This window comes from Eupeodes corollae, chromosome 1 (assembly GCF_945859685.1).
Source record: "Eupeodes corollae chromosome 1, idEupCoro1.1, whole genome shotgun sequence".
Lineage (NCBI taxonomy): Eukaryota > Metazoa > Arthropoda > Insecta > Diptera > Syrphidae > Eupeodes > Eupeodes corollae.
This window is the reverse complement of record NC_079147.1, coordinates 86,428,974-86,456,179: the sequence shown is the minus strand read 5'-3', so window position 1 is coordinate 86,456,179 and position 27,206 is coordinate 86,428,974. Positions and strand designations below refer to the sequence as shown.

The 27,206-nt window shown below is 33.2% G+C and overlaps 2 protein-coding genes across 3 annotated transcripts in view; one reads left to right on the top strand and one right to left on the bottom strand.

Annotated features, from left to right (window-relative positions):
- LOC129953647 (homeotic protein proboscipedia) overlaps nt 1-23,230 on the top strand; it is a 148,552-nt gene extending 125,322 nt beyond the window's left edge. Inside the window, exons 3-7 of one of the 2 annotated variants that reach the window (XM_056066969.1) lie at nt 14,944-15,086; nt 15,205-15,295; nt 15,649-15,780; nt 15,839-16,011; nt 21,334-23,230. In XM_056066969.1, coding sequence (XP_055922944.1) covers nt 14,944-15,086; nt 15,205-15,295; nt 15,649-15,780; nt 15,839-16,011; nt 21,334-22,518 — 1,724 coding nt within the window. In that variant the 3' untranslated portion in view covers nt 22,519-23,230. Of the gene's footprint in view, nt 1-14,943; nt 15,087-15,204; nt 15,323-15,648; nt 15,781-15,838; nt 16,012-21,333 lie in introns of both variants that reach the window. The other variant, XM_056066968.1, reaches the window with a different exon arrangement.
- On the bottom strand, nt 1,534-2,398 carry LOC129953648 (larval cuticle protein A3A-like). Its single transcript, XM_056066971.1, has 2 exons — nt 2,275-2,398; nt 1,534-2,217 (listed from the first exon to the last, which is right to left on the bottom strand). Exons 1-2 carry the CDS (start codon nt 2,284-2,286, stop codon nt 1,543-1,545), a joined length of 687 nt encoding a protein of 228 aa, XP_055922946.1. The 5' UTR covers nt 2,287-2,398; the 3' UTR covers nt 1,534-1,542.
- Nucleotides 23,231-27,206: the final 3,976 nt, after the last annotated feature.

Genomic DNA, 27,206 nt, shown 5'->3' with positions numbered 1-27,206 from the left:
ATAAACAAACACACAAATAGAAGAAAGTTTTGTGAAAATCAAAAGTAACTTAGCAAAACATAAATATCTTTTCTATTATTTTCTCTTGCAAAATAAACCCAGTTAGTCTATTTTCAACAAAACTAAATAATATCAACAGTAATAGATTGATTTTTTTGCCCAATGGAAAACACACATGATTCAAAATGCACAACTACTCAACGAACACAACCATCGAGATACAAATGCAATATCAATTGTACCAACATCAAAAAATGTTACAACAGTCCACATCTGTTTTTTTTTATATTGAATATGAAATTTAAAAAAAAACTATTGTGTCGATCACAAAAATTTTAACAGCTTTGACTAAAGAAAAAAATGAACTCTAATAACTCAGCTACCACTTTTTAAAAACGACGTTATTCGAAAAAAATTAATAAATCAACGAAAAATAACGCACACAAAATTTACGACAAGACCCAAACTTCACATTTTTAACTTTATCTGACACAATTCAGCACTTTGACGTTTGGATTTGTGTGGGTACATTCAGGACCGAATTTTTTTTTAATTATCTATTTAAATGGCAATCAGTTGATTTCATGTATTACTATCTTTGAAGATTAGAACAAAAGTTAAACCAGAATTTTTAAAAAGTCATATAAAAGATAATATACATATTCTACTTTTAAACAATTTTCAATAAGATAATCTTGTACAAAAAGTCAAAACATTGAAATGTTCACTTTAAGAATCACAATAAATACGTACACAGTACGTAACTTTATGAACATTGACTAATGTTGTTGGCATATAATGTTTTGATTAAGTATTGTTACCGACAAATTGTTATGTTATCAAAGATTCTAAATATTTTAAAAATTCTGTAGTTCAAAATATTGCTAAAAGGTTCTACAAGAAAAATAGTTTTTATTATAATTTTATTGACCCAATGACGAATTTTGACCAACCTTAATTTGTATCCTACAATAATTCTTACATACAGAATATTGACATATTATGTTATAAATTCAGTATTATATAACTAATACAGTATTTTGACTCCAACTCGTTCTGTTCTTGAAATAAAAAAGTCTATATTTGTTCATAATCTTAAGACAGAATAAGGGAATATTCCTAAAATATTTAATAAGCGTTATATTTTTAAATGTTTCCTTTAATATTGTTATGAGAGACATTTCGTTATTATGTCAAGCCTTGAAAAGACAGTAGTCAAATTTTTACGAATCAGCCGATAGTTTTTGAAGCTGTTCTATCTATTTAAGAAATGATACTATTGCCGATTAATCCCATTAAAATTAATTTAAACGTACAGCTAATTTAGCTTGTTTAAAATTTTTTTAGAAACCGATTGACTTAATTCTATACTTGACTTAATGCATTGAAGATATCAATTAAGGAAAAATCAGCTTTACAATATTTATTAATATCTTTATTATTAATTTGGGAACGCAAACGCAAAACAAGACAAAGTTTATTTTTCAAAAAAAAAGAAGATATCTAACATAATATAGGTAAAGCATTAAGCTTCAAGCTAGATTAGTTGCTAATCAAATAGGGAGCAGCATGAGTGATTGGGGTTGCAGCATAAGTTACATTAACAATCGGTTGAGTCAAGTAAGTTCCAGATCCAGTGTATGCAATGGGAGCTGAGTTGACGACCAAAGGAGCACTATAAGCCAGAGGAGCAGAAATAGCTGCAGAATGGGATACCAGTGGTGCGCTATAGACCAAAGGACTAGAGTGTATGAGTCCCGGGTTGTAGTAAATCAGTGGTGTAGCTGGTTGGACAACTGGTATTACTGTGCTATTTAAGGGTGTCAAATTCTTGATGACCAGAGGAGCTGGGGCAATTGACTGAGCAGCAATCGATGTTTTAATATCAGCGGCAACATCAGCAATTGGCTTACGTTCGACAACAGCTTGGAAACCATTAGCTGCATTGGCAGTGTAAGAAACTGTCCTCTTGTAACCATCAGCATCATTGAGAGAGTACTTTCCCTTCACATTGTCTCCATTGCGAGTCTCAGTTTGTGTCTTTGAATCGCCTGAAATGCTGTCATGTACTCCATAGGAGTAGGAGTATTGCGGCAAAGGATTCGGTAGCTCCTTGACTTGAACAAGGTTCAATGATGGTGCCGATGAGGAGATCAGGGTCAATGGTACTACATATGCTCTTGTTACACCAATAAAGACCAAAACAACAACAAACGACTGAAATAAATATATTTCTTTTCAATTCTCTTACATTTTGAATTAAATAATATTTACCTTAAACTCCATTATTCCAAATACAAACAAAATATATTCTAATTAGGTTACTCTTCAGATAGGTACTGGTTCCAAAATGAATATTCTTACTAAAGTGGATGAGTTTATATATAGTGAAATCAATAAATTCATTAAAAACCTAATATCAGACCAGCCAAACGAGCTTTGGTTTCAATTCTATAAATGGAAGTAGCTATATGAAAATTGCCAAAGGCAAACAATTATTATAATTGCAATATTAGGCTAGATGCATGGAATATAAACCAAAGTAGAATAGAAAAAAATTAATCATAATAACAAATAAAATCATAAAACAACTTATTTCAACTCTCTATGCAATCCCCAGCTACTAACAGTGCTTATCAGGTTTGAACTAAATCAAATTTGAAAGTTGCACTCCATAACAACTTTGTATCACATATTTAGTAGGTACATAACAAGAAATGGGGTTTGGTACTTACTGCACAGTTCAGAAATGAAAATTTGTTATTTAAATGAGCCCGCAACCCTCAAATCCTCAGTAAATTATAAGATTTAATTTTAAGAGCATATTTTACTATCTAGCAGTTTGTAGCATCATTGACTCTGATCTCCTTCTCAACACCAGCATTGAACTTTGTCGAAGTATAGCAGCTACCGAATCCTTTGTCGCAATACTCCTACTCCTGTGGATACCTAAAAGTATTTCTGGTGATTCAAAGACACAAACTGAGACTTCCAATGGAGGCAGCGTGAAGGGAGAACAATTCCCCAATGACGCTGATGCTTGCTAGAGGAAGATGACAATTTCTTATACTGCTGAATCCGATAATGGCTCTCAAGCTATTGTCGATCGTAACTTCTTTGCTGATGTTGCCGCCGGCATAAAAGCATCGATTGCTGCTCAATCGATTGTCTAAGCTGGAGCTCCTTTGGTAATAAAGAATTTGACACCCGAATAGCACAGTTGAACCAATCAGCTACTCCTCTGATTCACTACAAACCAGAGCCTATCAACTCTGTTCCTTTGGTTTAAAGCGCATCACTTATGTCCCCTTCTGTCTCAATTACTGCTCTTATGGCCAATAGCACACCATTGATTGTGAATTCAGCACCAATCGTAAACAGTATCACAACATCAACCTTTAGCTTGACATAATACTTAAGTCCATTAATTTTTCTATTGACGCATTCTGGTCCATATTACTAAGCCAAGATCATAATAATTGGTCAGAAGAAATACTTAAAGAAACTATGATAACCCAAATTTTGAAGAAGTTTTTTTTTGCTGTAGAAGTTAAACTCCTAACTCCTGATTTATTTCGATTCCGAGATCAAGTTCTAGCATCCGGAATAAGATAAATTTATGAACATCCAATCAAGACGTGTCTCCTTTCCTTTTGGAACGCACAGAATTATATCATAACTGCTATAGTGGCAATCCATCTTTTCTCCTATATCATGTACCGAATACTTCATATATTCAAAACAGGAACTCCTAAAAGTCATAGATAAGTGTTTCCAACATTCCGGCAGCGCGTCGTCGTAGTTGCGTTTGTGTAAATGTTTTCTTATAGAAAATGTCCCTTTTTCAGTTGATGCGATGGAGGAAATTATCTTTGCTTCCAGTTTCCTTCTTCTACTACGGCATCTGTACATTCGTCGTCGGTCCAAACTGATAGGGAAAATTTTGTAGCATCCTCCCCTTATACAACATTTCATTGGGTAGAAGAAGCACTAAATCCAGAAGCCTAAGCCAAAGCAGTAGCAGAGTAGTAGTCGATGGAAGATACACCAACGAACACGTTATTGACTCTGTCATCGACATTCGGTACGCAAAGATAATATATCATAAATGCTTGCTACTTGCTTCTGCTGCAGTAAGCTGTGGGGCTGTCGTCAAGCTGCTTCTGATGCCGCATGCGATTGCAACAACTCTATTGACTACACCACACCTACTGCTGTGAATTCCTCGTCAGATGGAAAATTTATGAATATCCATTGCAGGTAAATCACAAGGCTCAGGTAACCGGGTGTGACTAGAAGATATGCCTTTGCATACGACGTATCCGTTTGTTCGTTTAGGTACGTCTATAGAAATGTATCCTTGCAACACTACTCTACCGACTTATAGGGGGGTTATTCTTCTATAGAGAGGAGAACTTATCTCTGGCTGATTCACTTCAGTGCCCGAAATATGGATCTGCAATTCCAGGGATATACCCATTCATCTATAAGAACAGAAGCAGAAGACGACTATGACTACAACAAGGACGATGACACTCTCTCTTCGTCATGCAAAGAGAAAGGGTTTTCCTGTTTTTCTGTTTTGTGTACGATGGCACAGGATAACACAGTTGTATCTTTTTTAAATGGGACATCCCAAAAATGTCTGAAACTAAATGGATATAAGACTGTGACACCCTTTTTCGATTCATAACTGCAGGGTTTTTGGAAAACTTTCTGAAAACTGAGCAAAAGATATATACGCGAGGTGTGGAAATAGAATTCCCAGAAGATTGTCATGTTTTGTGAAATCTATCTTCTCCATATCTAACCTAACTGAAAACCTTGTGTTGTGTGAAAACATGAAATTGTTTTTCTTTAACACTTAGAGCTCCCTATAACAGTATCATAGTTATATAGGCTAGTGAGCGTCGAGTCGTCGCTCGTAGTCAAAGTGTGACAATGTCGAGATGGGTGATTGATTGATTAGAATTTCGTTAATTACTTTATTCTTAAATTAAGAAGAAGTGTTCTGTATCTTAAGGTTTTTTGGAAGATTTTCCTTTGTCAGTTGGTGAAATAATGTTATGCTTTTGCTGATGGAAAAACAAATAATTAGGTTATGGGATTGAGATACCAAAAGTTTATTTTGGTAATAACTACTTGATATAGAAATGAAAAGGGTTAGGTTTTAGATTAGGTGCTAAACCCAAGTTTCTGTAACAAAAATCATATTTGTGTTGAATTGGATTCATACCTCAGAGTTAATTTAACTGATAAGGGCTTTTGTGTGATGAAAGTCTGACGGCTTTAATAATTCTTGTAAGAAATTGGGTTGGTAAACTAGTACTTTTACGAAGTGGTTCAAATTCTTTACTAATATAATATTTTTTCTTAGAATCAGAAATTTAAATTTATTAAGATATTGTTGGGCTAAGTGTGGAATAAAGGACATCTGGGTTTAGCGCCCGTCGCGTTTTACCGAACGAATGATCTACTTAAAATCGTGGAGGTTTTATTAGCGTACACTTTGGGCTTTAAATATCCTCATAGAAAAATTAAGTTTGGTTTAGCCAAATCTGGAGAACGTGTGGAGCCAAATGAATACTTAATTTTTGGAAAGTATTTGGTTGCCGAACATTATCCTTAGTAGCTACATTGTATTACAAATATTTCGCACACTAGCCACATATAAGGGCTATCAGCAATCGCTGGCCTCAAAAAATGCTTGAACATAGTGCCATACCTTTCGAGGTCTTCTAGCTCCATTAAGATGAAATACAACTCCACATTGACTAAATAGTGCACACAATTACCGTTTTCCTTGAAGCAGAGAGTGGATTACGCACATTAAAATTATAGACTCTTTTAGTTAAAATAATCCGATGATTATTTTTAAAATGAAATTCTGTTAGTAAAAACGCTGTAAAAATTCAAAACAGTCTTATCAAATTAAAAATTAAATTAAAACATTGTAAAATATCCATTTAAACACTTTTTTGCATTGGTTTTAATAATTTATACTCTGTTCGCAATAAGTTGGAAATAAATTTGCAGTTATACGAAAATCAGCTAAGTTCAACAAAGAACCTAAGTTCTGTTTTCAAAAAATGTGTTTGTTAGTTAGTGTCTAAGAAAGGATATTCAGTTTCTGAATTTCATAAGTATTGCTCTGTTTACTCATTTGGTTTTTCTAAATTCAAAACTTAAGTGCAAAGGGATATTAATCTTGATACCTGAACTTACAAATTTCATTCATTTTAAGATATACTTAAAAGATAGGAGGTTATATATTTTTTGGTTACAGTTAAATAAAAAATGTTTGCAATTTAAGAAATAATATTGTTTTAAATTAACGTGTGCCAAAAACATAAAGTAATATAATGTACAAAGGGGTCGCGCAATTTTGCTCATATACCCAAAGAGTCTGTTTAAAAATATTTAATGTAGAAAATTCTAAGATTTAAAAAATTTACTTGCAAGAAAAGTTTTTCTTTAAAAATTTAAAGGCCTTGATTTATTATTTTTTTTAATTATTAGAACATTTTTTTTTTAAATTAATTTGGATATATACAAATTTTTAATTTTGTCTTAAGAATGTTTTTTTTTGCAATTATTTAGTACTTAGAAGTATAAATTTTTAATTTGAATTTCGTTAAAAAATGTTGGCCCCTTTCTGACACGAAGAAATTATTCAAACCGGAGATAACGTGAAGGAAATTAATTCCTCAATGATGTGATGGTTGCCAGAGGAAGAGGAAAATTTCTTATACTGTTGATTCCGATAATGGGCTCCAAATTATTGTCGACCGTAACTTAATTGTTGATTGTCTTAGCATACAAAATTGTAAGCCCTTAAATAGCATAGTTGTACCAATCAGTTTCGATTCTGTTCCCTTGGTTTATATAGCGCACTACTGATAGTTCCTTAATATTTCTTTCTGAAATATTGAATTTTTAAAATAAAATTATATATTTTTTAAATAAAAAATAAATATATAAACATTTTTGATCATCAAAAAGTATTAAGACACTAAGAAATTATTCAAATCGGTTGATCAGTTTTTGAGAAAACTTAAAAACAAAACTCTGGAGCAAAATAAAAGTATTGTTTTATATTCACAGAAGTCTCGTTTTTAAGAAAATTTAAATGTTCGATTTTTGACCAACACATTTTTATGGGAACAACTGTGGCATCGAACCCAATACTTTTGGCATGACAGTCCAACGCACTAAAAATGATGCCACAGGTACTACGTTTCCATATGTTGCAATTAAAAAATACACTTAAAACATACATATGTATGAAACATGAATAATTAAATGAAACTCCTGCAGTAGCCTTCGAAAATATGTATGTCGTTTTATAGGGAAAAAAAATACTTAAGTCTATTCATTGATTGTTGTCAATATATTTTTTTAATCAATTTCTGCCGATTTCCTTTTTATTTTTAGCCATAGAAATAATTTTTATTTATTTTACCAAACGTTTTAAACTTCATATTGTGTCAAATAAATTATCCCACTTTGAATAATTAACATTTTTTTAAGATGACATACAAAACAAATCTAGAACTTTTATCAAGGAAAAAATGTTCCATGGAAAATGTATAAGAAAAACTCTTAGACGGATTTGTTTAAAAAAACTCGAATTGTTGCAAGCATCTATTCTTTTATGGTAATTTTCGACCAGTTTTTGACACATATTGGGCCATAGCTTGATGAATGTTATTTTTTAAGTGCTTAAGAGTTAAAGGTTGTGTATAAGTGCGCTCTTTCGAGTAGCCCCACAAAGAAAGTCCAGAAGTGTCAAATCGCATTATTCACTCAAATTGTATGGCCTGTGGCATTGTCTTGTTGTCGTATTCTCCAATAGCAGCCAAAAAAAGTCGGTTATCACATGGCCATGACGCTCCGAATTGACGTTGACAGTAGTTCCATCGTCGTTTTCGAAGACGTAAAAGAGCGCACAAAACAGTGACTTTTTGTGGCGATAATAGCCTCCCTTAAACTACATACCCCCAGTTCACAGTGAAGCTTAAAACTTCAATTCAGCTGAACTGAAACTGATTTCAATTCTTTTAGTTTAACTAATCCGGTTTCACAGTCAGTTCGGTTCAACTTCGTTCAATTAAATTTCATTAATTAGCTGGCAGCATTGTTCGTTGTTGTTGCGAAATGTGACGTAACGTGTCCAGATCGCCACTTTTATGAAGTTTTTCAACTGTATTTCCTTGTCTTCTCTTTCTAACTCTGAGGTAAAGAACAACAAATATTTTGCATTGGTACCCAACATCCGCCACTATGAGCTGATTTTCCAATTCTCTATTTTCAAATCTGTGGAATCATGACTCGACCCAGGCCAACTATGTCCATTATTTTTAAGTTTGGATCACATATGGTTTCGAAATATTTCCCATTAGAACTTCCTTATAAGATGTTTGATGCATATGAACATATTTGAGAACATGTTGTTATTATTCATATTACCTAGGGACTGAATCCGTACATATTTCCAACTTTTCCTCATCTGTCTTTTTTTATCAGGCTTATTTTAAACTAGCGGACGATTTCGATACACCACAAATGTTTGCCGCAGTTATGAACAAAGATCCACTCTCATAAAACCGCAAGCTTAGCAAAAGTTAGATTTCGGCACATATTGAATAGGTCCTGAAAATATTTTTTTATCATTTAATGGACTGATATTATGTACAATCCTACAATTATTTTTACCAATTAGTTATATTTTCAATGTGGGATCGAATTTGCTCCAATCTTTCAAAGAATTCCAGATCGTCGCAATAATTGAAGTAATCTCTTCTTTAATGAATGCCCCAATTCCTAATGAATATATTGGCAATTTTTATATAGTTCTCACTTCTCCTGATATCTTCAAAATCACTTTCACATCTCGATATAATAATAATATTTTCTGAAAAAAACTAATGTTTCGCGACGTTGTAAAACACTTTCTTCAGAAACGCAATTTGTCAAATGGCAACTGTCAAATTGAAATGTCACCATGGGAAGTGGTTCCTGACGCTGAATTGATGTTTAAATGCCGAATACTTTCGGTTAACTTGAACTAAGTTCAAGGGTTAAACGAAATTGTGAAACCGAATAAATTATTGAATTAAAGTTTAAACCGAAAGTGGAGTTTAAACTTCCACTGTGGAACTAGGGGTTTGGGATTCTTAGAAAGCCTAATATGACAATTTTGTTTATTAACGATTGATAGATACCCATCGAGTGAGAAATGTGCGTCGTCGCTGAAGGAAATTGTGTTCGAAAAATCGCAGTCCACCGCCTGTTGTTGTTGTTCGTGCAATCACCTATTCGAGGTATCTACGACGCTGGCTTCAGTTGTTGTGTGAACTCGACTTTGTGTGAATGAGAATGCAAAATACGCCATCATGTGACGTAAGGCAGTCCTAATTCCTGAGAACGACAGGAATTGACATATTCGGGTCTTCGGCAACACTTTCACTTATAGCAGCTATATTTTATGTGATACGAGCGGAACGCTGATGCACAGGCATACAATATTTGTAACCAGTTCAGTCTTTCCAAATCTCACAATTTTGCCAATTGGTTGCATAGAATGAAGATTATGGAGGCCATAATCTCCTCTTAAAATAGGATATGTTGCTGTGCAGAATCACCATTTTTGTAGTAGATTATAACAATTTTAAATATCAGATTTCAGCTAAAAAAAATTGTTTAACAACTTAGTTTAACAGATGTCGAATTCGAGCCCTACATTTTTGAAACCGCAATATGGATAATCCACTATTTTATTTTTGGGGTAAATAATTTGTTAGGTAAAGACTAAATTTTATTTCCGGCAAAAGTTACTTAATGTATGACAATCAATATTTTCAAGTGATTTATTTAAAAAAATACAGCAGTGGAAAGTTTTCGCGGATCCCTGTAAGTTTTAAATTACAGATAAATTGTTTTAGATTATAAAGGGTGGTTACATTTTAAGGACTGATATTGAATGTAAACAATACCTTAACGACAAGTTTTTTTCGGTATTTCATTTCACGTTTCTCATTTTAAACTATAAAACAATACACAATCGAACAACGCGTTTAAGTTATTCAAGTATTTTATGAAAATGAACGTGTAAATCAAAATGCATTCCGTTCACTTCGTGGTTTTTCAGTCAATTTAATCGTCCCAATCTGCGTATAGTCAGAAAAATTGGCAAAAATTTGAGCGTACCGGGTCTGTCGGGTCATTGATGAACATTATGCATGAAGACTTGCATTTACACGCGAACAAGGTGAAGTTGACTTAAGAACTATAGCCTCTTGACTATTTCAAGCGTCGTCAATGTGAGAATGGTGGAAAAATATGGCAAAGTGGATGACCAATTTTCGAAAAAAATCTTCTTCAGCGATCTTCCACCTCAGTGGATACTTTAATAAGCCAAATAACTGCATTTAGGCAAATGATAATACAAGAGTGATTGTAGGAAAACCAATGCATCGTGAGATGATAACAAACTTTATATGGCCTGAATTGGAAGATATGCATGTGAACGATATGTGGATTTAAAAGGACGGTGCAAGTTGCCACAAACCTAACAAAAGACTGACTCTTTTGCGCGAAAATGTGTGATTTGAAACTGTGGACTTCTTTTAAGGAATAGTTGTACGTTAAAAAACCAACAACAATTCAAGAGCTAAAATATGAGATAATTCGACACATAAACCGTACAGAACTTTAATTATGCCACAGTCATCGAAAATCTGAATCATCGGATGAAGGTGTGCCGCCTGCTCGCCTCACAATAACTTCATAAATAATTTGTGTTTTATTCAAAACCAACATTGGTTCTTAAAATTTAATAACCCTTTACGATTCTTTGCCAACGCTATATTTCTAAAGTCGTTCAGTTAATTGTTCATACAAATTAATGAACTAAAAAATGTAAAAAATCCAAATTGAATACTTCCAAAGAAAATGTTTTAAGAAACTGAGCGCGATTTAAAAAATTTGAGGCCCTAGATTGAAAAGAACCTGTTCGAAAATTTTACGTTGGTCTAGACCGTTATGTCCCTAAAACCATAGAAATAACTTTTACACATACGCATAGCATATATTTTATCTCAAACTTAGGTTTTAATTATGAAACAATTTTGTTCTTATAATTTTTCTTTTAGGTCAACAGCTGTTGGCCTCGATGATATACATCCTACTTTTTGGTGTATTATATTGATAGTTGTTTTGCCACATATCACTTTTACTTTCAATACTATTTTGACGTCCTCGAAATACCGTGTGTCATGGAAAGTTGCTAAAATAATTACACTTCCCAAAAACGCTAGAAGAGATGAATTTAGATCTATTCCGGTACTGCCATTTTTATCGAAAGTTTTTGAACGGATCCTTCATAAGCAAATTAACGTCTTTCTATCTACAAACTCACTGCTCAGCCCTTATCAATCTGGTTTAGAAACACAGCTGTGTTACCGCACTTTTAGACGTAACTGATGACATTATAAAAGCATTAGATAAAGACGAGGTTACGTTTCTTGTTTTGTTGGATTTTTCGAAGGCTTTGGATTCCGTTAATCATGTCAATCTATGTAGAAAGCTCACGCAAACGTTTAATTTTTCATTTAGTGTAACTAAATAAAATTTGTCTAATCTAACTGATAACTGGTGTGTACTCTGAACGACTGAAATTAAGTCTCTCATTCCGCCTTCCCAATCATTGTAGCGTGTTCCAGGCGGAACTTTTGGCGATTAAGGAAGTCTTGTCTTGGCTCAAAGAAAACGTGATATCAACATCTGATATCCGTATTTTCTCCGACAGCCAGGCCGCTATCAAATCTCTGGACTCAGTCTCTACAAACTCTATAACAGTCCATAACTGTCGATCATCTCTAATGGAGATGGCACAACAGTTTAATATTCACCTTTGCTGGGTGCCGGGCCATAGAGACATTCCAGGTAACTGTAAGGCAGATGAACTCGCCAGGAACGGTACAGTACAACCCATCCTACCACGTTTGGCAAGTACTGGCATACCAATCGCTACTTGTAAACTGCTACTAATGCAAGACGCTGTGAGGAGGGCAGGCACCAGGTGGACCAACATCACCACGTGTCAAGCCACAAAAAACATCTGGCCAACACTGGATTTAAAACGTTCAAGGTGCTTGCTCTCTCTAAGCAGATCGCATATAAGCTCGATAATAGGTGTCATAACCGGACACTGTCTAATAGGAAAGCACGCCATGAGACTAGGCGTATTCTCAAATGACTTTTGCAGAAGCTGTATGGACGAGGAAGAGGAAGAAACGGTTCTTCATCTTCTCTGCACATGCCCTGCTCTAGCTCGAAAACGCAAGAATTACCTAGGAGAATTCTTCTTTAACGATCTAAACGATCTAAATCATATCGGGATAATCAGCCTCTCACGTTTCGTAAGAGACTCTAACTGGTTCCATTGAGCTTAGGAGGAAGCCTCAAGATTCATGTGGTATCACAATGGGCCATTAAACTGGCCTAAGTGTGTCCGTTCCATCTTGGACAGCCACTATAACCTAACCTAACCTAACTGATAGGAAGCAAGCAGTGCAAGTTGGCGACACCCTGTCAAACTTTTTGGCGAATGTCACTGGTGTACCACGAGGTTCCATACTGGATCCTGTCTTGTTTTCTGCTTATGTAAATGAACTTCCATCTTCATTAGTTAATTGCAGCTCTCACTTGTATGCTGATGACGTTCAGTATTACTTCAGCTGTCTACTTGGCTTTATCGAACAAGGAGCTTTCTGCGTCAATTAAGACCTGAAGAAAGTGGCAAATTGGTCTTTCTCAAATGGACTCATGTTGAAGGTTGAACTCTAAAAAATCTAAATGTCTCGTAATTAGTAGAAAATCTATTGACCTTTCTTATTTTCCACCGATTATTCTGAACAATGCTCCAATTGAATTTGTGGTTACAGCAAAGATATAAATAAGATATAAATAAATTGACTCGTTGGTAAGGTTTATGGAATACTTCGTACTTAGCTTCTCGCTAAAACCTTGGTAATTCCTATCCTTGTTTATGGTTGTGAAATCTATTGTAACTGCAGTTTCACGAGCAGACGAAAACTTAATGTAGCTTTCAACTCAATCGTACGTTATGTTTTTGGATTACGTAGATATGATCGCACACCAACCACAATATCATTTTGACAGAGTAAGAAGGGCGACCTCAAACAGATCTCATCAGCTAATTATAAGTCCTTACTCAAATTTAACATCGGAACGTCAATTTTTTGTAATTTCGGTTAAGCTTTACTCGTAGTACAAAACAAAATCTGAACGCAACAAGCATAAAAAGTGTGCTTATTGAATTTTTGTATCTTGTGATAGTTTTAATAATAATTGGAGTAATTTATTTTTTATACAGCTATTTTATAAAATTATATAAGTCTTACTGTTTTTAAGCAATAACGATATTTAAATAAATAAATAAATAAATAAAATAAAATAAATAACTTCCTAAACTTTTAGTACAAATAAACTGAAAATTTTGGTTCATGTCGAGTTTTGGGGAGATTTCCTTAATTTGTTTGCTTTTAATTTCACGTAAACTTGCTTTATGTTTGAAATCTTTAGTAAGAAAAACAAAATCATAAGAAACTCCAAATAAACAACCAGCAAATCACGAATTCCGCTACCGAATACAATATTCAAAATTTCAAAGTACCTTAATGATGAAAAATGTTGTATACCTTTTATCATACAACATAAGGTCAGCAATAAAATAATAAAAAAAAAGAAAACAATATTTATGTGGAAGATGGTCATATTATAGTTTTTACGTATAGCCTAAGATGCCTGACGAAGTGATAATGCTGCTCCAGAAGCTCTTTCACGAATTGCTTAACAAAACGTATAAGTAATTCAGAGTCAGAGTAGATATGATTTAAACATTTTCAAAGGGATTTTTTTGAAAATCCCGCCATCACATTGTATAAAGTATAACCTGCCGAAAGGATCATTAATAACGGTCTTAAAATTTATATTTACGAACAAAAATTTGACTTGACTAGCTGACTGACTGATTGTTAACCAGACTGACCCAACAATACAACAGACGACGAAAAATGAAGAAGAAGACAAACATTGGATAAAGAAATAAGTGAAACTGTGGAAATAGTTTCATTTCATTGATTAATCACAAAAATATTGGACATTCAGAGCTCCCATCAAGGTCCGAAGTCTGAGCTTATGAAGGTTTCTCTTAGCCTTTTGATGTGCGTCTGATGATGGTACGATGCGAGACGGTGTGGTTTGAGATCATTTTTCATTGAGAGATCATTTCTTTTAGTTGAACTGCAGTTCAGTCTTCAATATTTTTTGTTTTTGTTGGTTTGATGTGGTTTAGCCTGGGATGCTTCTTTAAGCCTTTTTAAGCTTTCAACATATGTGTATAGCCGGGTGTCTAAAGTCAGTTGCAAACAATTGAAATAGTTCCCCTGAAAAGGTTTGTTATAAACCGCAACCTTAAAGTAAGCGTGTCATTTACTTTTTGGTCATGTCTTATGGTCTACTGTTACTGTTTTCAAGTACGAAATTTCTTTTCAACTAAAAAACTTCTTTGTTAACGAGACTTAACCGCAGCTAAGCCTTTTCATTCAAGTTGAGAACTTGTCATTCAATGGTAAATGCGATGAATATCGACACTCAGACTGATGATTGATTATGAATTTGTGGTTCATCAGACCACGAGCCATTTTGAAACTACTGCCCAAACATGACAAAGCTTTAAGAAGCAAAGAATGTAGCAAGCAAAGCTGAACAATAACTTAAGACTCATAGGAGACATAATTGCACATGGCCAATTCATTTTTTTTTTTCAAGTTTACCAGCAGCAAAAGAATTCCAAAAATAAAAACATGATATAACAAATAGTTGATTTATTTGACACTCATTTCAATTTCGTTCCAGAAAATGGCCTGCCTCGTCGGTTAAGAACCGCATATACCAACACCCAGCTGCTGGAGCTCGAAAAGGAATTCCATTTCAATAAGTATTTATGCCGCCCTCGAAGGATTGAAATTGCAGCTAGCTTAGATCTAACCGAAAGACAGGTAAGTTGAATTTCAATTATCGTCTACGAGCAGGGTTGGATATACGAGTAGGATAGCCTAGCGCAGCCTTCCAGACGGATAGACAGATGTAATAATAATTTTTTGAATTTTTTCCAAGGTTAAAGTGTGGTTTCAAAATCGAAGAATGAAGCATAAGCGTCAAACGCTCTCCAAGACCGATGACGAAGACAACAAAGACAGCTTAAAAGGTGATGATGACAATCAGTCAGATAGTAGTAAGTTGGATTGTGCTTTTCCAAAAAAAAAACCAAAAGAAAACATTTTTGAAATAGTTAACGTAAATTCAAAGAATAAAAAAAGTTATATTTTGCTACTCGTTCGTTTTTCGTATAGATACTTTACCTATAGATGCACAACAAAATTTAGTAGTATCCGCACTGTGCAAGCGATAGTTTGGCACATCAATCATTATGTCATGATGATGAAAATTTAGTTATTTTTGTTTTCTTATTCATTTTCATTATTCACCGACATTTTGGTTATATTTTCTAAAAAATCTAACGAAGGGTTACCTTTTTTTGTGTTTTTGTAATTTTTATAGATTCGAATTCGAAAAAATCATGTCAAGGCTGTGAGTTACCATCTGATGATATCCCCGATTCAACGTCGAATTCGAGGGGTCACAATAATAACACCCCAAGTGCAACAAACAATAATCAAAGTACCGGAAGTTGTAAGTATCATATAATACTTTTATAGGGTGTCTTTTTTCAATTGTGTTTTTCTTCAAGTAACTCCTAATTCAACGTTGGAATCAGGAATATCGTCGAATAATAATAATCTTGGCAATAATACGGTTTCGGCTTCAAATGTGATTAGCGCTGATTCAAGCGTGGCATCTAGTGTGAGTTTAGATGATGAAGACGATAGTCCGGCTAAGGTCAAGAAAAAAGATAGTGAACAGGTGAGTTGTAGTCAAAAGTAAATCACTCTATGTATTAAGATTCAAAACCTAAGTACGTTTCGCCATCCAAAATGACAATGAAAAGATGTGATTGCCAACAACAATTTATGCCATGTTTTGAGGCACATATAGAATCAATTTCTACAAATTAACTTTTTTGATATATATTATCTAAAAGAAGATGGCAAGGCTTACATAGATTAAGAGCTTAATCAGGAGTGTTTTTGGTCAAAATAGTTTTATCAAATGATGGTATGATGAATATTAAGTGATTAGACTTGTTTAGATTGTAGTTAAGACTTAAATATGAAGGAAACCTTATAAGAAATTTTAAATTTTTTAAGACAAGATCAAGTACCCGTAGCGTGATGGTTAGTGCGTTGATCCCTGCCTGTGCAACCTAACTTTTTTCACGAGTACTGCCTCTTGCGAGGAATTGACAAATCTCCCAAAAGTAATTCTTGTCATGAAAAGTACTTTCTCAAAATAGCCGTTTGGGTTCGGCATATAAACTTTAGACCCCACCCCCATCTTTCACAACATTACTCGCACAAAGGAATGGTTGAGAATTGTAAGTCGCTAGGCTCAAGTTCTCAAAGGACTTTAGAGCCACCTAATTTATTTATTTTTTTAAGACAGGATCAAATCGAAGATTAAAAAAATGTATAGATTATTTTCATAAATATTTAAAGTTCCAAGAAAAAAACTGTAACAGCCAATTTTCTGACAAAGTTCTAGTCTCCAAAACTCGGTTTTTTTGATAAATGAGAACTCGATCGTGTTTTAACTGATTTTTTTTATCACGAATGAAACACAAACACTTCAGCTTCGGCCTGCTTCAAGGTTGCTTTGAAAGACATTTCTTATATGTATGAAATAAAAAAGATACATTTATTGCGGAAGTAGCTTACGCAGCCTATCGAACAAGAAAAAGCCCAGACTAAGAGACGTTGGTGGGTTCCGGAGCTCAATCTGATGAGTTCTTCAATCTATGAGGAGTTCTTAGAAACTCATTTTCTGTTCTACAAAAATAAAACATTTTCAAGACAAAATTGTATATACATATATGTAGTTGTTGTATATACATATGTATGTATGTATATTTCAATAACTTCCCTTCAACTTTTTTGTTGACAGCTGTTGAGCTGTCAGACAAAGCAAATGTTCAGCAACTTTGAATTAAAGCTTCCGTTTGGAATCACATTACGTAACATTACTTTATTTTCTTAATATTGTAAAATAAAACGTGAGGTCGAAGCTTCATTGTAAACATCAGGCGAAGCCGAAGCTGAAACGTGTTTGTGTTTCAGCCATCAAGTTCTTAAGCGTTAGGACTCTGATTAAAAACTTAGTCTGAGATAGAATTTTGATTTATTAGACCTTCAAATTTGGGGGTCTAGGATATTAGAACTCGGTTTACCAATGTTTTTATTGGCATTTTACATAAATTCCATATCAATGGGTGAGATTACAATGACTGCTACTTTGACTCTTTGAGTCTGCAGAAATAGACATAAGAGATATTTATATTATGCCGAAAAATAACATCTAATATAAAATAGTCAATTTTTCTATGGACCAGAACAAAGTATAGATAAATGGGTTTATAGAAGACAAGATGACCGTTTGTGCATCTGAAAAATTACTCAAAAATACTAAACTTTTGTCAATTTTTGTTGAATTTTTCATCTCACGCACGATTTCTAGAAATAAATTAATAAAATAGTTTCTATCATTTAAATTGCATGCATCATGTGATGTTCTAGAGATTGCAGGAATTTAATATCTCAATAAATTGTTTGAATTTTCAGAAAACAGTAGACAAAAGGAAATAAAATCAATTTATTTTGATCTTTGTTCAAGTAAAGATGTGCAGTGCAGCAAGAATATGTTTGCATGTTTTCATTTATAAAAAAATAATAGTTCAAAATAACACTTATCCGAACAAAATTTAATAAAACACGAAAACGAAACTTTTATCATTGAATAATTACTTTGCTTTTATTTCGAATAAAAGTCCAAATATCAAAAAACAAATTCTAAAACAAATTTAAGCTCCAACGAAAACTGACAGACTCTTTGATTTTGTTCGTAAAATGTTAGAATTTCGAGTCAGAACTATCTAAGGAGTGCTACAAAAATATCAAAAAAACACGTTAGAACTCAGTTCCATTAAACTCAGATATAAAATTCCTAAAACTTAAAAATTGTCTTAAACTAAGTTCTACAGACATAATTAGAACTGAAGACATGCTCGAGTTCTTTATATTTTTAACATAGCGTTCCATAGATAAACCGAGAAAAACTAGATCGAGTTTTTTTCTATTTTAGAACTTCGTCAAAAAATTGGCTGTATGAAACTTGAATACTACTGTTTTTGAGCTCAGTCTATTAGCTATTTAACTTAATGCAAATTGAGAACTTAAAAAACAAAAAGGATACAAAATAAAGAAACAATACAAATAATATGTTTGAAAATATGTTTTCAACTTTTCATAGGAAGTAAAAGCTATCGGTCCTTTTTGCCGAATGCAAAATTGTTAATCTAATTCAAAGGTTCTTAGAAAAATGTCTGTGTACCTACGTTCTTACGTTTGGGAAATCTTTTTTCGTCGGCTTCATCTCATATACAGGCAATCGTCTTCAAATACTTTCACAAATCGAGTGGGTGTTATTTTCCTTACTACAGCAATTTAAAAAAGCGGATGGGATGCGACCCACATTGATAACTTCCCATCCCGTCTATCGATTTTGTTCTTGTTTTGCTAAGAAAGTTATCAGTTAAATTATTCTTCCAAATTCAAAAATAACTAACAATATTTTGCATATGATAAAATTGTTTGATTTCAAAATCTTTTTTTTTTAACGAGATTTTTACCAACTTTAGAACTATTTTTATATTTTTTTTTTTTTTGATAAAAACTAACTGTTGGATTTTTATTAAAAATTTGAAAACAGTATTTTATTTGAGATAAAATAAGTTTTTTTTTAGGTTTTTATTTTTTGTACACATAATTTCAATTCGATTTTTCTAAAAATTCTATTGGAAGTTGAAAACAATAATTTTTATAAAATAAAATTAATTTGAAGCCTAATCTCGATTTTTCGAAAAGATATTTGAGTCGAAAATCAATCTTACCAACTTTGAGTACTGTTTTTTTAGGTATTTATTTTTTTATAAAAAAAACTGCAAATATGATTTCCCTCAAAATTTTACTGGATGTTGAAAACAATTTTTCTTTTAAGATACAATAAGTTGGAAGCCATACTCTCCGATATTTGAGTCGAAATTCATCTTTTACCAACTTTTGTAGGTTTTTATTTTTTTCTAAGAAAAACTATGTCAACTCGTTTTTTTCTCAAAATGTTACTGAATATTTAAAACATTATTTAAAAAAAATAAAATTAGTTTTAAGCCAATGTCTAAAAGTTTTGAAAAGTTATTTAAGTCGAAAATTAATTGTCGCTTACTTAAATTAATTTGTTTTTTAGTTTTTTATTTTTTTTTTACAAAAATTGTCTATTCGATTTTTCTCAAAATTTTTTTTCCTCAGTTTTTTTTTGATTTGTAAAAAAAACCGTTCATTGAATTTTTTTCATTTTGGGTCTTGAGATATTATGGGTTAACCAAAATTTTCACCTTTTTTCTTAAATTGCTATGGTAAAAAAAAACCTCATACGCAATTTTGTTGAGAGTCCTTTCTGCTTTATTATCATACTGGTTTTTGAGCTATGGACGCCTAAAAAAACTTTTCGAACGTATAGGGACGTACTGACGTATACGCACAGGCATCTCTCTAAAAATCTTTTATTTTCTTTTCGTTTCGCTAACTATTAAATTGCTCAATGCCTTTTATTTAAAAACGAACATCCAAGCATTTAAAGTGATAGTTCGTGAAAAATTATTAGAGTATAAAAGTTTGAACAACAATAATTTAACTATTTTATAAATAAAAAAACTGAACAATAAAATGATTTTACCTCCAAAACAAATATATGCAACGATGAATAACGTTTTTGGTATCTAGCAAATTTTTTAGAAAATTAAAATTGACAGCCTTTTTATAAAAAAATAAAAACCTAAAACTGAAACAATACTAAAAGTTGGTATTTTTCTTAAATTTAAATTAAATATATTGGCTTTAAACTAATTTTAACAATAACCTACAAAAATTTACTAAAAGTTAGTAAAAAATGATTTTCGACTCAAATATCTTTTCAAAAGTTTAAGATATTGTCTTCGTACTAATTTTATATTATAGAAAATATTGTTTTCGACATTCAATAAAAATCCGACAATCTCTTTGTTTTCATAAAAATTAAGATCTAAAAAAATAGTATGCAAAATTGGTAAAAAATTGATGTTCGATTCTAGATATCTGATAAATAAATGAAAGCATTGACTATAAAATGATTTCATTCTTTGCTAAATTTTCTTTGTTAGAAATGCTACTATAATTGATAGAAGTTGGGTTTCTACTTAAAATCACGTTAGCAAAAATAAATTTTGAAATTAAAAACAAATTGCAAAATATTGTTGGTAATTTGTAGTTAATTTCGTAGAACAATTCAAGTCACAAATATTTTAGGAAAACACGAAAATCTACACAACCAACAAAAAGCTGATAAAAATTAGTTTTTGAATCAAGTCTCTTGAGAATAAAAAGGAATACTGGCTTCAAACTTTTCTATTTTTTACACTATTAGTATTTTGTTAAACTCTTAGAAATGTCGACAGACCGAAACGCATAATAAATACTCAGTGTGGATCGAATCTTAATGAATCGAACTGAAAACACTATTTTATTTTCTACTTTTCTCTTAAATTTAGTAACGACAAAAAGGACATTAAAAGTTGCTTGAAACGAGAAAAGACGTTACATTCTGACGTGTGTTCCTTTTCATTCTTTGGACGCAAATTCTGATAAATCAATTAGTTGTATTTGTTTCAATAGATTCAAAATAAATATAAAATGTAAGGATCTTACCAAGTATAACGTAATAATAAGGAAAACATTCAATAAATTTTTTTCCGTGGTGTAAGCAAACACTTAGTTTTGCAATATTTTCAACATTTTTTTTAGGGAAATATTAACCAGATATTTAATTCTTTATTTTGATAATTGTTGTATTGTTAACCTCAAAACCATAGATAAATTAAATCCGAAGAACATCAGCTAAAATATGGAATTAGAAAAAATTTTGTTCTGTATTTTCTGATTACTTTAAGAATAATAGTTCATGACTATTTTTTTAAGATCACACTTTTCCTTTTTACTTTTATCTAAACTAAAAATCCTCATTTTGTTTCCTTTCAAACAGATTGTCAAAAAAGAGGCTGTATCCACTTCCACGAAGCATTCACCATTTAGTAGCTACGAAGTCTATCGTAGGGACTCTGACGCCAGCAGTGGTGGTATTTCGAATCAAGGATCACATTCAGGCTTGGTTGCGACTGGTCCATCCCAAGTACCAGTTTCAACTTCGCTCCCAGCTACAACCAAGAAAGGTCGATATCAAGCAAATCATTCCGCAAACAACTCACTTCACGATACCAACTATTTTCCCGGATATTATCCGCAGCAAAAACAGTCCACAACACCAATTCACCAATCTCCGCATGCGATAGCTGCCCAACAACAGCAACACCAACAGCATCAACAGCAGCAGCAACAACATCAAGACTACTATGGAAAATATGAAATTGAATTCGCTGCCCATCATCAAACCCAAAAAGTGCAACTTAACACTCCAACGCACAACGGTGGAGCAGCTGTGGGAGTCGTTCCAGATTTTGTCCATCACCAGCAACACCTGCAACAACAACAACATCCGAACGTTATCAAATCACCAGAAATGAGTTCACTCAAAATCCATGACTTTCAAACCAAACCGCCACCTCCACACTCCAATTACCATCCACAACAAAATTCAAATTACTATCATGGGCAAGACCCGAACTGCGTCACTACCCCATACCCCAACCACAGCTATGGCTACAACCACAATGATTACGACTCAGCGACGGCATCTATGAATTCGAGCGGCAACTACTACCACGACCCGAAGACCCAAACCACCGGATACTACGAGAACGCCTTCCATCACCATCCACACCACCAGCCCCAACATCCGGAATACCACAGCAACACCGCCGCCGATGCGACAAACTACATGCCTACAGGTCCACAAGCGACAAATATGGTGGACCACTGCGAAAACTACAATTTCCCCGGCTACTACGAGCAGCATTCCCATCCACATCCTCCCCACCATCCACACCAGATCCAGGCCACGAACCAGCAGCAAATGCACATACATCCGGGGACGGCAGTCAATGGAAACTTCGTGAACACCGCTGTACAGCCGTTTCCCATGGCTGCCGCCTCGACCGTTACAAATTCAAATCTCACCGGCTTAGTAGAGAACTCGAATAGTTCGTCGGATTTTAATTTTCTTAGCAATTTAGCAAATGACTTTGCCCCCGAATATTATCAATTAAGTTAGTTAATTTAATTTAATGTACATTTCATAATAAATTCATCTATACGTATAACAAGAAGTTCAACAATAATATTCAAGATACAATATTTTATATTTAATTTAAAATTGTTTACTCCAAGTAGATTCTTAATCTTAAGTCGTCGAGAATTAATAAAATATAACAAAAATATAAAAAATAATTTAATTAACTTAGGAGAATAGTTCAAATGGAAATTAATAAAAATGTGTATCTAAGAGAGAAAACATTTTGTACATAATTATTAAAAAATTGTATTTCGTTTAATTTTATGAACAAAATCTTAATCAAAATTGTGCTTTTTTAATTTTAAATATTAAATTAAAATTGTATTTAAGCTTTGTATATTGAAAAACGTAATTTTTATTAGAGGTCTATAATGTTATGTGTATAAAACGAAGAGAGAGAGAAATTAAGTTAGTTTTGTTTTTCTTTATAAATATATAATTTTATTATTTTTAATGTTTAATTATAAATAGTTGAATCTTTGTGATTCGGGTGCAATTGGAACCACGTTTTGTCGTTTTTTTTTAATTTTTTTGTACAGAAAATCAAATCTTTTATGGTATTTAAAATTAATATTATTACTGTAAGTGAATTAAAATATAAAAAAAAAACAATTTTCATATCTTTCGGAATAAAAAAGAAAACACTTTGTGAATAAAATAATACGTAAATATACATAACATGTCAACATTACGAAGCGTGTTTTAGTTCAATTTTGGTTAATCAGACTTACGCTCTTTTTACAAGAAGCGTATCGAAAGTTCAACTGAAAGCGAACGTTTTTGAAATCACTCATTTCGTGAATACCATTTCAATATTCAATTCTAAAGCCAACTTTCTTACAAAAAGAGATGTTAACCCATTCGAAGGTATAAATTCAACCAACTTAATTTTGCTCTATATTGGATTCCTTAAACGTTCGCTTTAAGTCGAACGTTCGATTCGTTTCTCGTTATAAGGGCTTTAGTTCCAGTTTTTTAAGACATGTCTTAAAAATGATGAAAAATTTTGGTGGTACATTAATAATCATATCAGGAAATGTTATATAATTTGACATCATACGCCAATCATATTTGTCACTTGTAAACGAGTACCAACAGGATTACTGTACTCTGCAAGATTTGGAATGTATTGTGAAGGAACCATTGCCTTTACGCTCACAAGTCGCGGTTATAAATGGAAATCTAACAAAAAGTCATAGAAAATGTCAGTAATTTGACGGATTTTATCATTTTAAATTTGTATTTTTGTATTAGTATTTGTATTTATTTATTGAATTTACTAAATGCAACAAGATAATGAATCTTTTTAGATGCATGGAAATTTACAGTTACCAAGTTCACATGTTTGACGAATAGTTAAAATATAAATTATACACACAAAATTAATTTTAATACGTACATAAAGTTGAAATTAAAAAGAATATCTAGAGTTAATTTAAAGAAGCTAAGAAAGACAAAGATACCATTTCCCTGAACGAAATTGATGAGTTTTTTCTCCGCAATTCGATTGGAAGAGTAACTAAAGACACGAAGAACGATCTTTCTGCAATAGTATGTGAGAAGCGCAGTAATATTAGCCACTAGCCTCTCTATAAATTTGCAAACCGAAGTAGTTCTTCGAAGTAGCTCGGATAATTTTTATGAATTATGTTGTGAAGCAGAATCACATTCTTACGTTTAAGATAGTTTTCCAAGCTTAAACCTACAAGAGAATTTTGAAGATAAGAAACACTGACGAACCCCGGTATGCCAAAAATGAAACGAATGCAATCATTGAAAGCAACATTTAATTTTCGCTTACATTCTGAATCCTAATAGGGATAAACAGACGAGTTATAAGTAAAGAATGGTAGTATTAAACTCTTAACAAGATGTTTTTTATATCTGCACCCAGGAAGTGATATGATGGTCTTAAGGATCTAAGTGTACCATATATTTTTCGTATGGCATCTGATATTGCATCACAACATGTTCACATATTACGGCAGAAAAGATTTTGTAAGCGTGGTTAAGTAGAATGATTCGTCTATAGTTGGTTGAGTTAAGAGGGTCTCCTTTTTTCAGAATCGGGCAAACAATACTAAGGTTCCATTCATCGGTTATGCTTTTTTTCGACCATTTCTTACAGATAAGTTGATACATGATCCTGTCTTAATTATCTCTATCTGCTATAAAGAGCTCGACATTCAAGCCATTTGCATCGGCAGCTTTGTTAGAATGCAGCTTAGATATGGCAATATAACTTCGTCTAGGTCGGGAAGACTAGAATGTTGGCTTTCGTTGTCTATATTGAATTTTTTATATTGAATACTTAACAGCGGAATTCGGTTCGTCGTCGTAGTTATACAATCTGCAGAAGTGCTTCTTCCATATCCTCTGCACTAACTGTGGTGATGTTTCCAATTTCGTGTTTGCAGACTTCGGTTGTAAGTTTATGTACTTCTGAATTTCGTTCCAACTGCTCATAAATCTTTCGAACTTTATTTCTGTTTTTTAACTTCTTATAACATTCTCGACCGCACGCTTCTCGTGCTCTCTCTTTTTTCCTTCTGAGAAGTAGGTGTTCCTCGCTCCTCTTCTGCTCAAAGAGCACGTCATTCAATGTAGGGACGGCGTAGTTTCGCGTGTCTATTATTTAGCTGCATTTGCCTACCGACATTCCGCATCAAACCAGGGGTTTCTTGTTGGTGGCTGCTTGAACCACGTCAGAGGCGGGTTCTCTGATTGCATCTTGCTGATTGATGTTATCTCCTCGGAAGGTTTGGACATCCATGATCGTTGATCGCAATTTGGTCAATCTGATTGACGGTAGATTGATCTGTAGGAATCCAAATTCATTTGTAAAGGGTGTCTCAAAATTAACGCAAGATTTAAATTTGCCGCCATTTGTGCAGTGAAGTGTTGGCAACCCTGAAAAGAAAGCAATGTGACATCTAACAGTATAGGGTTATTAAAAATGGAGCGTTACACGATAGAACAACGTGTCTTCATTATTAAAGAATATTTCAAAAATAGTGAAAGCTTGGCGGCTGCAGTTCGAAAATTTCATACAAAATATGGAGGCATAATTGGGCCATATTTTTTTGAAAATGATCCTGGTCAAGCAGTGACTGTTACTGGTGCTCGATATCGCGACATGATTACACAGTTCTTTCTGCCAAAATTGGATGATATTGATGTGTCCAATATGTGGTTTCAACAAGACGGTGCCACATGTCATACAACCCGTGAAACAATTCAATTACTGCATGAGAAATTTACTCTCTCGTTTTGGCCTCCTAGATCGTGTGATTTAACACCATTAGACTTCTTTTTATGGGGTTATTTGAAATCACAAGTCTATGTCAACAAGCCCACAACCACCCGTGCATTAAAGGAGGAAATTCAACGCTGCATCAACGAAATTCAGCCACATTTATGCAGAATGGTCATGGAAAATTTCAACAAAAGAGTGCGCATGTGCATGCAAAGCCGTGGAGGCCATTTGTCCGATGTGTTATTCCATACATAACCCTATCCTATGTACTTTACGAGTCAATAAAAATATAACTATCAAAAGACAAAAAACGGCGTTTTCTATTTAATTCAAATCTTACGTTAATTTTGGGACACCCTTTAGATGTTGAGGTGTGGAAAACGCGTATTGTATTACGACTCAAAGCAAAAACCCTGACCTTAAATCCGTTATCGGAAGTTGTGTCGTGCATGCCCGATTATTCAACCATAGTTTGGCATTAAAATCGGACAGGACAGTTTTAATATCGTAGCTAGGACACTGCTTATCTGTTTTGTCCAAGAGCTACAAGACTTATTCGTTATAGAAAGAAACCTAAAGGAAATTGGTGTAACTAGGGAAAAAAAAACTCATGTAAATGCTTCTTAGACCCACAAGTGCTGAAGTCTGCATTTGTTCAACCCAAGCCTAGCTCCACACGAGATTTGCATGTCAGTGAATATGATAATGTTTCGAATTTAATTGTGTTGAGTCTCGTGAATTAATAACTGCTATCAGTTTGATTCACTCTAATGCTGCAGGTTCGGATAACATCCCTCCAAAGTTTATTAATTTTATTGTACCTGTCATTATAGCACCACTACTACACATAATTAATTCATCAATTTATAATAATGAGATCGCAGAGCAATGGAAAAGTGCAATAGTTTTACCTATTCCTAAAAAGATTAATAATGCAACTGAACCAATAAGTTTACTTCCATTTTTCGGCAATGTTCTAGAAAAAATTTTGGCTGACCAAAAAATAAATTTCTTGGAACTTCATAACCCTTTAACTAAATGGCAATCAGGCTTTCATTCTAAACTTAGCTGTGAATATGCTATTTTTAAGGTCACAAAAGATTTTCGTGAATTTCAGGATCGTGGACAAATTGGTATTATGGTTCTGCTTGACTTTTCAAAGGCGTTTGATAGCATAGTCACCATATCCTTTTGTCCAAGTTAAGCAATGAATTCAATTTTTCAAATACGGCCATTCAATTCTTTCAGAGCTATTTATAAAATAGAAGTCAATCAATACAAACTGACATCGAAACATCCAGTCAATATAATATGAACAGCGGAGTTCCTCAGGGTTCAGTTCTTGGACCTCTGTTGTTCTCTATGTTCATCAATGACTAACCTGATGTTGTTCAACATTTTTCTTTACATA